The sequence below is a fragment of the Cydia splendana genome, chromosome 6, assembly GCF_910591565.1.
Source record: "Cydia splendana chromosome 6, ilCydSple1.2, whole genome shotgun sequence".
Classification (NCBI taxonomy): Eukaryota; Metazoa; Arthropoda; class Insecta; order Lepidoptera; family Tortricidae; genus Cydia; species Cydia splendana.
Window position 1 is genome coordinate 16,977,193 of NC_085965.1, and position 13,936 is coordinate 16,991,128.

Here is a 13,936-nt window from a genome sequence, read left to right on the forward strand (position 1 = left end):
GTGGTTCATACACATCAAATTGCGAATCCAGAGAGGAAAATGGTGACTACCTTTGTATGGAGAAGCGGTCACGTGACTTCGTCCCCTTTCCTCAATCGTTACACCACTCCATGACCATTATAGTGATGTGTCTGCGCGTGTCCCACTCCCACGGTAGGGGCAGCATCCACTTGTTCATTGTTCACGAATGGGGTTGGCGCGCCAAAAATCTCACGGCTCTTGTGCTGCCCCCTATAGTTCTTGCACGCTCCCTCTCTACTTGTCAAATAGTCCTACACACACATCGATATTCTTTTTTACTAACACTTGAATGAACCAACCAAGTTAACCTGTATGTTGATACCACATTCATGGGTATAATGACTTGTTTGATAAGGAAGTGTATAAACAAATCGTTACTTAATTCCTTATACATTTACATTACAACCGAGTCCACAAAACATCAGCATTTGTTTTCATTCTGCGGCTGGATGTGGCTGAATAACGCGCGTTCGTAAATCACCTCTAGCTCAGAAAAAAAGTTGTAAACGTCAGAAACGTCAAGTCAATGTTACGTGACGATAAAGTTCATAATGGGTTATCGCTGGTGATAAAAATACTTGCGTTTATGTAAAAGGAAAACAGAACTGTGTTCAATTATTCTAGTCAATACAATTTATATTTCATCATCATGAACAACAAGTTGTTACGAATCTGTTTTAACGATGCTGCTAAGAAATTTCAGAGGTATCCACTACAAAGCTTGAAGAGCTCATCATTGACAGTGCAGGCTAAAACCGGCCTTCAAGTAAGTATAACAGTTGTTAAATGTAAATTGGCGGCTTAAGCCCCCATTCGCACGACAGCTTTTTCAACGCGCGTTAAAAAAGCGCTTGAATCTGTCCAAGCTCTAAATTCGACTTAACGACCAAGGGTTAAAGTCGAAAATCCAACAACGCTTGATAAAAAGCGCCACCGCTATCGTGTGAATACATACATGGTTATCCATTTGTGTCATTCAAACGCTTTTTTAACGCGCGTTGAAAAAGCTGCCGTGCGAACGGGGCCTAAACGACTTGTGGCCTTTGCTTTATTATTGTTAGTACTTTCAATCAAATCAAACTCAGCACGTTGCGAGTAGGTTAGGTTCTCTGGAACATTACATGTAAGTGCTTTTCCCTTTCGGTTTAGCTATTTTATATTATATTAATAATGATATTGGAATTATACTGATACAGTTAATGTTATTTATAGCGGGACTGATGAAACAATCAACTTTTGTTTGTGATTGCGTTATCTCGATATCAATATCAGGCCAATGCTTTTGCTTAAAGGTCAGTCTTAATTGAGGAGTTAACGCATAAAGACGTACTCACGTGGATTTGCGTTTCAGACAACTTTTCCAGTCAGAAGTTATAGTACAGCAATGGCCATGGACAAGAAATTGATGAACGGGAACTTATGGGATACGGATCCGGAGCTGTTCGACATCATTGTGAAGGAGAAGAAGCGGCAAGAGGCGGGGCTGGAGATGATCGCTTCAGAGAATTTCACCTCTGTTCCAGTGCTCCAGTGCCTGAGCTCATGCCTCCACAACAAGTATTCTGAGGGCATGCCAAACCAAAGGTTTGTCACTTGAGTATCTACGTGAATTTGTTCAGCAAATAACCTGGTCAAGTTTCAAAGAATACAATATGGTTGATGGAGTGTGTGCCATACTATATCTTAACAAAATTTGCAGTGACAAGATGTGCTTCCTAACAAATTCATGTAAATGTATTGTATTTTCATAAAATTTAACGTTTATGCTGGCACCTATTATGTTGCATGCCAAATTTGTGCAGTTAATTTGGACTCTACAAACAAGCTCATTTTCTAAACAGATTTTTGTATTTTCAATGTTACATGATTACATGTGTACCTAGCTATTTATGACTGTATCAAACCTTAACACATTCACTGCCAGGGGGCGTGGCCTAGGAACAAACTTGTATGATGGTGAATGCACATGTGCGTCTCGGGCAGTGAATGTGTTAAGTAATAATTCATTTTTCTATTTCAGATATTATGGAGGCAATGAATATATTGATGAAATTGAAATTTTAGCTCAACAGCGCTCTCTACAGACTTACAAACTCAAAGCGGAAGAATGGGGAGTAAATGTGCAGCCCTACTCAGGTCCGTAATGAATTTGGAATATAATTCTTTTATTATTTTCTGTAAAACTAGATAATTACATTGGTGTATGGACCCCTTGCTTATAAGTATAATGAAGTTTGAAAAAGCCATACAAATTGGAAAAGCTTACTTTTATTATAAACTCCACACCAAATCACCAAATGTTCATAAATTGTATTGACACTAGTTTGGTGTAAGTACATTCTTTATAATATATTATCACCTTTCTTGAACACAGCCATCAAATTGCTTGTTTATAAATGTGATACATTAATAGAGTCAGTCATAAATAATAAATTAAGAAACCATTATGCAATGACAAGGAATTAGACATGCATACATACATACATACTCTTTATGAAATGTCAAAATGATTTCCTACATGCTACTAAGAAGTTTGTAAATAAAATTTAAAGAAATATTGAAACTCCAGCATATTAATTATGGATAGTGAAACTAATGAAATAAACAGCATAGGCTTTCTTCAACCAAATGACTAAACAATTTTTCTTAACTCACAGGCTCCCCAGCCAACTTTGCGGTGTACACGGGTGTGGTGGAGCCCCACGGCCGCATCATGGGGCTGGACCTGCCTGATGGTGGACATCTTACCCATGGCTTCTTCACCCCTACTAAGAAGATCTCCGCTACTTCGATCTTCTTTGAAAGCATGCCATACAAAGTAAGTATGAGACTACCATCATTATTTTCCAGTAACTTACTCTGCACAGACTTTGCAATGACGTAGTGTAAACATAAACACCAAATTTCTCTGAAAATATGATGTTTATTATGGCACTTTATCACTTCAAAATTAGTGCAGATGCAGAGTTAGTTAGGTAGCATAGTCCGATTATTTACATTTTGCTGGACAAGAATTTATGAATAAGAAGTAGTCTATGCCTGCCTCCAATAGATTAGGCTAAAACTGCAATAGTTATATACAATACAAGTGCGGAAAATAGGAAAACGCAACGAGTTGTGATCCATATGTACTGTAAAGGAACTAAACTATCCAAAAATTCCCATAACCATGAAAAAACAACAGATGGTGTAGAAATTTATTTTTTAATGACGTAAACAAAATCTACTACCAAATTGCATAGCAGTAAGTAGATTGACAATAGACACTTTGATATAAGTACCCCTTGACCTTTCTTACCAGTTTGACATTGATAGTGGGTAAAATGTATTTATTATAACTAGTTTAATTAAAATTGAGTTGTTATCTTATTTACACACCCTCGCATATGTCATGGTCTGATGTAATAATTGCCGTAACAATAAACTGACCCATTTGTAACCTATTTTATGATGATAATCATACAATAATAGGGTAGGGATAAGTATTTAGAATAAATACATAGTTGTACACATAAGAACATTAGGGACACTAAAGTTAAATCATCAAATGTCACAGTGTGCACACATTGTACTATATCTAATGCTCGCAAATATTTGGCAATCCTTTCGCATCGTTAGCGGCTACTGTCTATTTATTTTTTTTCATAATTGAATATGAATATTTAGGGTACATCTTACACAGATCAACCTAGCCCTGAACTAAGCGAAGCTTGTACCAATTGTATGGAAATGTATCGGATATTTTCCTCAAGCCCTTCATTGTTGTGCCCAGGTGGACCCCAAGACCGGTCTGATCGACTACGACAAGCTGGCAGAGACCGCTCGGCTCTTCAAGCCCCGCCTCATCATCGCCGGCATCTCATGCTACTCACGGTGCCTTGACTACAAGCGCTTCCGGCAGATCGCTGACGAGAACGGCGCTTATCTCATGGCCGATATGGCTCATATTTCAGGATTGGTGGCTGCAGGTATGTACGGTCGTTGACACAGTCACCTGAACAATTAGAAACCTTATTGTAATGAAATAATCGTCAGTTCAAGTGTCAACTGACGCGAGCGGCTACATCCCAATATCAACCTTCGTGCATTTCGATATGGTTCACCATGACGCGCCGCGCCCGATAAGGGTTAATAGAACATGCTGATGACAGGCCCAGACGGAGATGGCGGGACGACTTTGACGCCATCCTTAACAACTGGCGCGCAAGCTAAATCGGGAGTTATGGAAACCAGGGGAGAGGCCTTTGCCCAGCAGTGAGACACTCAAATAGGCTACGAAAAATAATTGATGACAGTATTATGTAACGATTATACTGCCTAAAGTTAGCTCATTTAATTTTTATCATTTGTTATTTGCATTTATTGTTGACACTAACTCGCGAAATGCGAAGGCATTTCGTCATAAGTTACGTGTATCCATAACAATTGTTTGACCCCGGTCATCTGATAGATAAGGTTAATTACTTAGTAATAATCACTCTTTATATTTCGCTCAAAATCTTTTGTAAATTATAGCTGGTGTCGTAAACAAACAGTTTAAGCGTCATTCATGCTCAAAATACTTTTTTAGGTAAGATATCATGACTACAATGGAAAAAAATCGTATCTTGTTCTGTCAATCAGAAGACAAATGTGGTAACTATGTATACAGAGTTACTGCGTTTTAACTTTGACTACCAGTGCGAGACACGATATTTTTTAAAAGTAGTGACGATATGTGTATTATAATTATATTCACATTTGAACAATTACGTCTTTGTTTTGTAAAAGGTGAGAAAGTTTTTTGAATGGCTGTTTTTAGGGCTGTTCATTGGGAACAAATGAGACAAAAAAATAAATTTCCCACCTAGTGCTGTTAATCACTGTTCCATTTATCCCCAGAGGTCAAAAAATCTGATTTCGGAAGTTGACTCCATCGATGATACCTATATTGTATAATTTGTACACTACACTAGCTGCCCTAAATTGTTCAAAAATTAGTACACAATTTTTGTAAAGTTGTCTATCTTGTTTTCCGCAGGTGTGATCCCGAGCCCGTTCGAATACTGCGACATAGTAACCACGACCACCCACAAGACCCTCCGCGGGCCGCGCGCCGGAGTCATCTTCTTCCGCAAAGGAGTGCGCTCGGTGAAGGCCAACGGAGACAAAGTGCTGTATGACCTCGAGGCCAAGATCAACCAGGCTGTGTTCCCGGGTGAGTTGCCTATATATTTTACTATTTTTAGGTCTTATACGATATTAATCAATAATCAATTCATTCAAGAAGACAGTGTAGGCTTTGGTAACCGTTTTGTTTATAAAAAAAAACAAGACCTCTATAATACTCTTGTGATCAAAAATTTATTGTTTGTATAAGTCTAAGGACAAATCGTTACCGAATTTTTCAACCGGCATATTGTACGGTGCCATCTACATTATCTGCCATACTCATACAAGTAATAAATATTTACTTGTGATTAAATGTATGAGCCACGTAGGTCCCACCTCACTGGCTAGCATGAGTTGCTTTCTCTATGCATTCTAGCGCGACTTCAAGTATGGACTCGTGCGCGAAAACGCAACTCATGCTAGGCGGTCTGGCATCTATATATAATTGCCAACCCATATTATGCTAACCGATTGCATTTTGCATTAATTCTAGGTCTGCAGGGCGGACCCCACAACCACGCCATCGCGGCCATCGCCACCGCCATGAAGCAGGCTCAAACTCCTGAGTTTGTGGAGTACCAAAAGCAGGTAATTTTCGTTTGGTCCTATTAATGTTATATTATATGGCATATAAGTATATTTTATACTCGTTTTACGCTATACGACAATTTCATATTCTCAATTACTTTAACTCAAAATTCAAAATAGTATACTTCGAATTTGGTTTTATTTTTACTAGAATTATTCGTTTAAAACGAAATTATATGTTTTGAAATACTAAAATAAAACTAAATAATAATGTGATAACGTAATAACGGAATAATAACTAAATTTTGGACCTATAAACAACCATTTTTTATTTTTATTACGATTAAAATCCTTACCACAGATAACCAATCAACTTGGCGCGCTGAGATTGGTTAAGGGTTAACCAATGAGTGGAAAGTAAAAATGTAGTACAACTAAAACATTGTTGGATTGTTGGTTCAGGTGTACTTAAGCACTACTTTCTAGTCAAGATTTAGACCATCTATTTCGTTTCCGAGTGGCGTAAAATTACTATTACATATTGTCCACTCCAGTACCTCTATTGTTATATATATCAGGTGATCAAGAACGCGCAGCGCCTCTGCTCGGGGCTGGCGTCCCTCGGCTACGACATCGCGACGGGCGGCACGGACGTGCACCTGGCGCTGGTGGACATGCGCGGCGCCGGGCTGAGCGGCGCGCGCGCCGAGCGCATCCTGGAGCTGTGCAGCGTGGCCTGCAACAAGAACACCGTGCCCGGCGACAAGAGCGCGCTCAACCCTAGCGGCATCCGACTCGGTAAGACTACTATAGTCCCTCGGCTACGACATCGCGACGGGCGGCACGGACGTGCACCTGGCGCTGGTGGACATGCGCGGCGCCGGGCTGAGCGGCGCGCGCGCCGAGCGCATCCTGGAGCTGTGCAGCGTGGCCTGCAACAAGAACACCGTGCCCGGCGACAAGAGCGCGCTCAACCCTAGCGGCATCCGACTCGGTAAGACTACTATAGTCCCTCGGCTACGACATCGCGACGGGCGGCACGGACGTGCACCTGGCGCTGGTGGACATGCGCGGCGCCGGGCTGAGCGGCGCGCGCGCCGAGCGCATCCTGGAGCTGTGCAGCGTGGCCTGCAACAAGAACACCGTGCCCGGCGACAAGAGCGCGCTCAACCCTAGCGGCATCCGACTCGGTAAGACTACTATAGTCCCTCGGCTACGACATCGCGACGGGCGGCACGGACGTGCACCTGGCGCTGGTGGACATGCGCGGCGCCGGGCTGAGCGGCGCGCGCGCCGAGCGCATCCTGGAGCTGTGCAGCGTGGCCTGCAACAAGAACACCGTGCCCGGCGACAAGAGCGCGCTCAACCCTAGCGGCATCCGACTCGGTAAGACTACTATAGTCCCTCGGCTACGACATCGCGACGGGCGGCACGGACGTGCACCTGGCGCTGGTGGACATGCGCGGCGCCGGGCTGAGCGGCGCGCGCGCCGAGCGCATCCTGGAGCTGTGCAGCGTGGCCTGCAACAAGAACACCGTGCCCGGCGACAAGAGCGCGCTCAACCCTAGCGGCATCCGACTCGGTAAGGCTACTATAGTCCCTCGGCTACGACATCGCGACGGGCGGCACGGACGTGCACCTGGCGCTGGTGGACATGCGCGGCGCCGGGCTGAGCGGCGCGCGCGCCGAGCGCATCCTGGAGCTGTGCAGCGTGGCCTGCAACAAGAACACCGTGCCCGGCGACAAGAGCGCGCTCAACCCTAGCGGCATCCGACTCGGTAAGACTACTATAGTCCCTCGGCTACGACATCGCGACGGGCGGCACGGACGTGCACCTGGCGCTGGTGGACATGCGCGGCGCCGGGCTGAGCGGCGCGCGCGCCGAGCGCATCCTGGAGCTGTGCAGCGTGGCCTGCAACAAGAACACCGTGCCCGGCGACAAGAGCGCGCTCAACCCTAGCGGCATCCGACTCGGTAAGACTACTATAGTCCCTCGGCTACGACATCGCGACGGGCGGCACGGACGTGCACCTGGCGCTGGTGGACATGCGCGGCGCCGGGCTGAGCGGCGCGCGCGCCGAGCGCATCCTGGAGCTGTGCAGCGTGGCCTGCAACAAGAACACCGTGCCCGGCGACAAGAGCGCGCTCAACCCTAGCGGCATCCGACTCGGTAAGACTACTATAGTCCCTCGGCTACGACATCGCGACGGGCGGCACGGACGTGCACCTGGCGCTGGTGGACATGCGCGGCGCCGGGCTGAGCGGCGCGCGCGCCGAGCGCATCCTGGAGCTGTGCAGCGTGGCCTGCAACAAGAACACCGTGCCCGGCGACAAGAGCGCGCTCAACCCTAGCGGCATCCGACTCGGTAAGACTACTATAGTCCCTCGGCTACGACATCGCGACGGGCGGCACGGACGTGCACCTGGCGCTGGTGGACATGCGCGGCGCCGGGCTGAGCGGCGCGCGCGCCGAGCGCATCCTGGAGCTGTGCAGCGTGGCCTGCAACAAGAACACCGTGCCCGGCGACAAGAGCGCGCTCAACCCTAGCGGCATCCGACTCGGTAAGGCTACTATAGTCCCTCGGCTACGACATCGCGACGGGCGGCACGGACGTGCACCTGGCGCTGGTGGACATGCGCGGCGCCGGGCTGAGCGGCGCGCGCGCCGAGCGCATCCTGGAGCTGTGCAGCGTGGCCTGCAACAAGAACACCGTGCCCGGCGACAAGAGCGCGCTCAACCCTAGCGGCATCCGACTCGGTAAGGCTACTATAGTCCCTCGGCTACGACATCGCGACGGGCGGCACGGACGTGCACCTGGCGCTGGTGGACATGCGCGGCGCCGGGCTGAGCGGCGCGCGCGCCGAGCGCATCCTGGAGCTGTGCAGCGTGGCCTGCAACAAGAACACCGTGCCCGGCGACAAGAGCGCGCTCAACCCTAGCGGCATCCGACTCGGTAAGGCTACTATAGTCCCTCGGCTACGACATCGCGACGGGCGGCACGGACGTGCACCTGGCGCTGGTGGACATGCGCGGCGCCGGGCTGAGCGGCGCGCGCGCCGAGCGCATCCTGGAGCTGTGCAGCGTGGCCTGCAACAAGAACACCGTGCCCGGCGACAAGAGCGCGCTCAACCCTAGCGGCATCCGACTCGGTAAGGCTACTATAGTCCCTCGGCTACGACATCGCGACGGGCGGCACGGACGTGCACCTGGCGCTGGTGGACATGCGCGGCGCCGGGCTGAGCGGCGCGCGCGCCGAGCGCATCCTGGAGCTGTGCAGCGTGGCCTGCAACAAGAACACCGTGCCCGGCGACAAGAGCGCGCTCAACCCTAGCGGCATCCGACTCGGTAAGACTACTATAGTCCCTCGGCTACGACATCGCGACGGGCGGCACGGACGTGCACCTGGCGCTGGTGGACATGCGCGGCGCCGGGCTGAGCGGCGCGCGCGCCGAGCGCATCCTGGAGCTGTGCAGCGTGGCCTGCAACAAGAACACCGTGCCCGGCGACAAGAGCGCGCTCAACCCTAGCGGCATCCGACTCGGTAAGACTACTATAGTCCCTCGGCTACGACATCGCGACGGGCGGCACGGACGTGCACCTGGCGCTGGTGGACATGCGCGGCGCCGGGCTGAGCGGCGCGCGCGCCGAGCGCATCCTGGAGCTGTGCAGCGTGGCCTGCAACAAGAACACCGTGCCCGGCGACAAGAGCGCGCTCAACCCTAGCGGCATCCGACTCGGTAAGACTACTATAGTCCCTCGGCTACGACATCGCGACGGGCGGCACGGACGTGCACCTGGCGCTGGTGGACATGCGCGGCGCCGGGCTGAGCGGCGCGCGCGCCGAGCGCATCCTGGAGCTGTGCAGCGTGGCCTGCAACAAGAACACCGTGCCCGGCGACAAGAGCGCGCTCAACCCTAGCGGCATCCGACTCGGTAAGACTACTATAGTCCCTCGGCTACGACATCGCGACGGGCGGCACGGACGTGCACCTGGCGCTGGTGGACATGCGCGGCGCCGGGCTGAGCGGCGCGCGCGCCGAGCGCATCCTGGAGCTGTGCAGCGTGGCCTGCAACAAGAACACCGTGCCCGGCGACAAGAGCGCGCTCAACCCTAGCGGCATCCGACTCGGTAAGACTACTATAGTCCCTCGGCTACGACATCGCGACGGGCGGCACGGACGTGCACCTGGCGCTGGTGGACATGCGCGGCGCCGGGCTGAGCGGCGCGCGCGCCGAGCGCATCCTGGAGCTGTGCAGCGTGGCCTGCAACAAGAACACCGTGCCCGGCGACAAGAGCGCGCTCAACCCTAGCGGCATCCGACTCGGTAAGACTACTATAGTCCCTCGGCTACGACATCGCGACGGGCGGCACGGACGTGCACCTGGCGCTGGTGGACATGCGCGGCGCCGGGCTGAGCGGCGCGCGCGCCGAGCGCATCCTGGAGCTGTGCAGCGTGGCCTGCAACAAGAACACCGTGCCCGGCGACAAGAGCGCGCTCAACCCTAGCGGCATCCGACTCGGTAAGACTACTATAGTCCCTCGGCTACGACATCGCGACGGGCGGCACGGACGTGCACCTGGCGCTGGTGGACATGCGCGGCGCCGGGCTGAGCGGCGCGCGCGCCGAGCGCATCCTGGAGCTGTGCAGCGTGGCCTGCAACAAGAACACCGTGCCCGGCGACAAGAGCGCGCTCAACCCTAGCGGCATCCGACTCGGTAAGACTACTATAGTCCCTCGGCTACGACATCGCGACGGGCGGCACGGACGTGCACCTGGCGCTGGTGGACATGCGCGGCGCCGGGCTGAGCGGCGCGCGCGCCGAGCGCATCCTGGAGCTGTGCAGCGTGGCCTGCAACAAGAACACCGTGCCCGGCGACAAGAGCGCGCTCAACCCTAGCGGCATCCGACTCGGTAAGACTACTATAGTCCCTCGGCTACGACATCGCGACGGGCGGCACGGACGTGCACCTGGCGCTGGTGGACATGCGCGGCGCCGGGCTGAGCGGCGCGCGCGCCGAGCGCATCCTGGAGCTGTGCAGCGTGGCCTGCAACAAGAACACCGTGCCCGGCGACAAGAGCGCGCTCAACCCTAGCGGCATCCGACTCGGTAAGACTACTATAGTCCCTCGGCTACGACATCGCGACGGGCGGCACGGACGTGCACCTGGCGCTGGTGGACATGCGCGGCGCCGGGCTGAGCGGCGCGCGCGCCGAGCGCATCCTGGAGCTGTGCAGCGTGGCCTGCAACAAGAACACCGTGCCCGGCGACAAGAGCGCGCTCAACCCTAGCGGCATCCGACTCGGTAAGGCTACTATAGTCCCTCGGCTACGACATCGCGACGGGCGGCACGGACGTGCACCTGGCGCTGGTGGACATGCGCGGCGCCGGGCTGAGCGGCGCGCGCGCCGAGCGCATCCTGGAGCTGTGCAGCGTGGCCTGCAACAAGAACACCGTGCCCGGCGACAAGAGCGCGCTCAACCCTAGCGGCATCCGACTCGGTAAGGCTACTATAGTCCCTCGGCTACGACATCGCGACGGGCGGCACGGACGTGCACCTGGCGCTGGTGGACATGCGCGGCGCCGGGCTGAGCGGCGCGCGCGCCGAGCGCATCCTGGAGCTGTGCAGCGTGGCCTGCAACAAGAACACCGTGCCCGGCGACAAGAGCGCGCTCAACCCTAGCGGCATCCGACTCGGTAAGACTACTATAGTCCCTCGGCTACGACATCGCGACGGGCGGCACGGACGTGCACCTGGCGCTGGTGGACATGCGCGGCGCCGGGCTGAGCGGCGCGCGCGCCGAGCGCATCCTGGAGCTGTGCAGCGTGGCCTGCAACAAGAACACCGTGCCCGGCGACAAGAGCGCGCTCAACCCTAGCGGCATCCGACTCGGTAAGGCTACTATAGTCTGGCAAACACAACTTGTCACTTAGTAAGAACCAGGAAAATTATACTCATCCCTTTCTTTTGGGTGCTAGTACTAGCTTAAGACGAAGACAGTATGATTCTCTCTGTCTATGTTTGAAATAAGACAGTACTGGGCCAGACTATCTACGACTCGAAGTGCACCTCCACCTCACACGTACATTATGCTGTACTATGGTTGTCAAAACGGACGTTTGACAATTTGGTGATCATAAAATATAAATCGTATACGAGCTTAAACGAGCTTGTATATATATTTATTTATATATTTCGGGGATCTCGGAAGCCGCCCTAACGATTTCGATGAAATTTGCTATATGGGGGTTTTCGGGGGCGATAAATCGATCTAGCTAGGTCTGATCTCTGGGAAAACGCGGATTTTTGAGTTTTTATGTTTTCCGAGGAAAAGCTCGGTCTCCCAGATATTTTCCATTAAGCGCCATCTCCTTCAGCTGTCAAACCGAGGGGCACGGTTTTGTCTTACACCTTACATAGCTCACCTCGACACCCCAATCATCTTGTGTTTATACCATTTTTAAGGTACCTACTAAAATGGAAGATCTTTTGAACAAACTGTCATAGAAACTCAGTCTATAACTTTCTAACTCCATTTATTTTCTTCAGGTACCCCCGCCCTAACAACCAGAGGCTTCAAAGAGGAACACATGGACCGAGTAGTAGAGTACATTGACAAGGCCCTCAAGCTAGCACAAGAGATCACGAAAATCTCCGGACCCAAGCTGGCCGACTTCAACAAGGTCATTGAAGAAAATAACGACGTCAAATCCAAAGTTCACAAGCTTAAAGCGGAGATTGAGAACTACAGTAGATCTTTCCCCTTACCGGGTTTTGAGACGTACTAAACTGAAAATATCTATTTCTATCTAGTATCTAGACCAAAAACAGTAAGACAATGTTGCCACTTTTTATTGGCGCGTCTTGTATTTATGTAAAAATAAGTAAATAAAAGTACTTTTTTAAGTCGTAGGGGTAAAATTACCAAAAAATAAATTATCTTAGCGTGTTTATTTATAAAAAAGGGATTTACTATTTTACAAACAGTTTATTGGAGTGGCAACATTGTCTTACTTTTTTTGGTCTTGAATTACGATTTTCAGTTAAATTTAAAACAAGCATTTTGGCACTGGTGGCCACAGGTTGTTAACCTTAAAATGAGGTTATAAGAGGCTGAACATTGTTAACCCTTTCACTGCGCATGACGCGACATAGCGGCGCTATAAATGATTTTTCTTTCATATCCGATTTTAAATGTCGTATATAATGAGTCGCGCGGTTAAAGAGTCAAGTCTAGTATAAATACGACGCCATTCCATATAGTTCCTTGATTATTGTTATTCGTAAAGTTATGTGCTTGTATAATCATTCATTTTAATGATGTTTAAGATAAGTATGATTTATACTCGTATTTTATTTTTGTATGTCTTAATACATAACATTATCTAGTAATCTAGTTGTAAGAAAAAGTGCCTTGAGGTAATTTATACTTTGTACAAGTATGTATACTGTTAAACCAAGAAAAGTTTGCAGCGATTTTGATAGCCCACGCAGTGCAAGTGTTATTTACACGTCATCATTTCATAGAAGTTTTGACTTTTAAAATAACACTTGCACTGCGTGGGCTATCAAAATCGCTGCAGACTTTTCTTGTTTTAACTCTAGCTGTTATGTCTGTATTACACAGAATCTCTTATTTGATTTCTTGTAGGAAGTTGTGATTGATGACATGATTTCGTAAAATAAAATGTTACTCAAACTATAAACCCTATTTTTACTCCTGCTAAATGATAAAATCCTTTATAGTATGTACCTGTGTCATAATAATTTAAATATTTCGAGTTATGATCAATCATTATGAATAAATATGAAGTCTTCCTAATCAAAGTCAAAAACCGCACTTTTCCCAGTAAAGAATTGGAGATTGTGGTTACAGTGGAAGGACTCCTAACCCAAAGAGTATAATAAGTATATTTGTCCTAACCTTTATACTCTGGACTTTACGCAGTACGAGGGTCGCACTGAAATATTCGGGAATGGGACACTTAGAAATAACATAATAGAAACAGGCATATAATTTATAAAAATGTAACTCTTTATAAAACTTTTAAGGTATATTCCATTTGGTTGTCATTTGTATTTAAGAATTACTGGCAATTTGAAAATTGTATGTCGAACATTATTTGAATTTTTGGCCAAGTGATTTTTCGGATCATATTTTTAAACGGTTTTCAATATGCCCTCAGCGAACAAATAAAAGTTACAATGGGCTTCTGTTATTTTTTTATGAACTA

General features: G+C 49.3%; 2 protein-coding genes across 2 annotated transcripts in view; both read left to right on the top strand.

The window, feature by feature from the left end:
• LOC134791759 (uncharacterized) overlaps window positions 1-13,936 on the top strand; it is a 259,461-nt gene that overhangs the window by 200,680 nt on the left and 44,845 nt on the right. The window lies entirely within an intron of this gene.
• On the top strand, window positions 522-12,491 carry LOC134791485 (serine hydroxymethyltransferase). The gene is made up of 9 exons (XM_063762528.1): window positions 522-787; window positions 1,373-1,605; window positions 2,042-2,157; window positions 2,679-2,839; window positions 3,794-3,989; window positions 5,042-5,218; window positions 5,666-5,760; window positions 6,279-6,498; window positions 12,252-12,491. Exons 1-9 carry the CDS (start codon window positions 671-673, stop codon window positions 12,488-12,490), a joined length of 1,554 nt encoding a protein of 517 aa, XP_063618598.1. The 5' UTR covers window positions 522-670; the 3' UTR covers window position 12,491.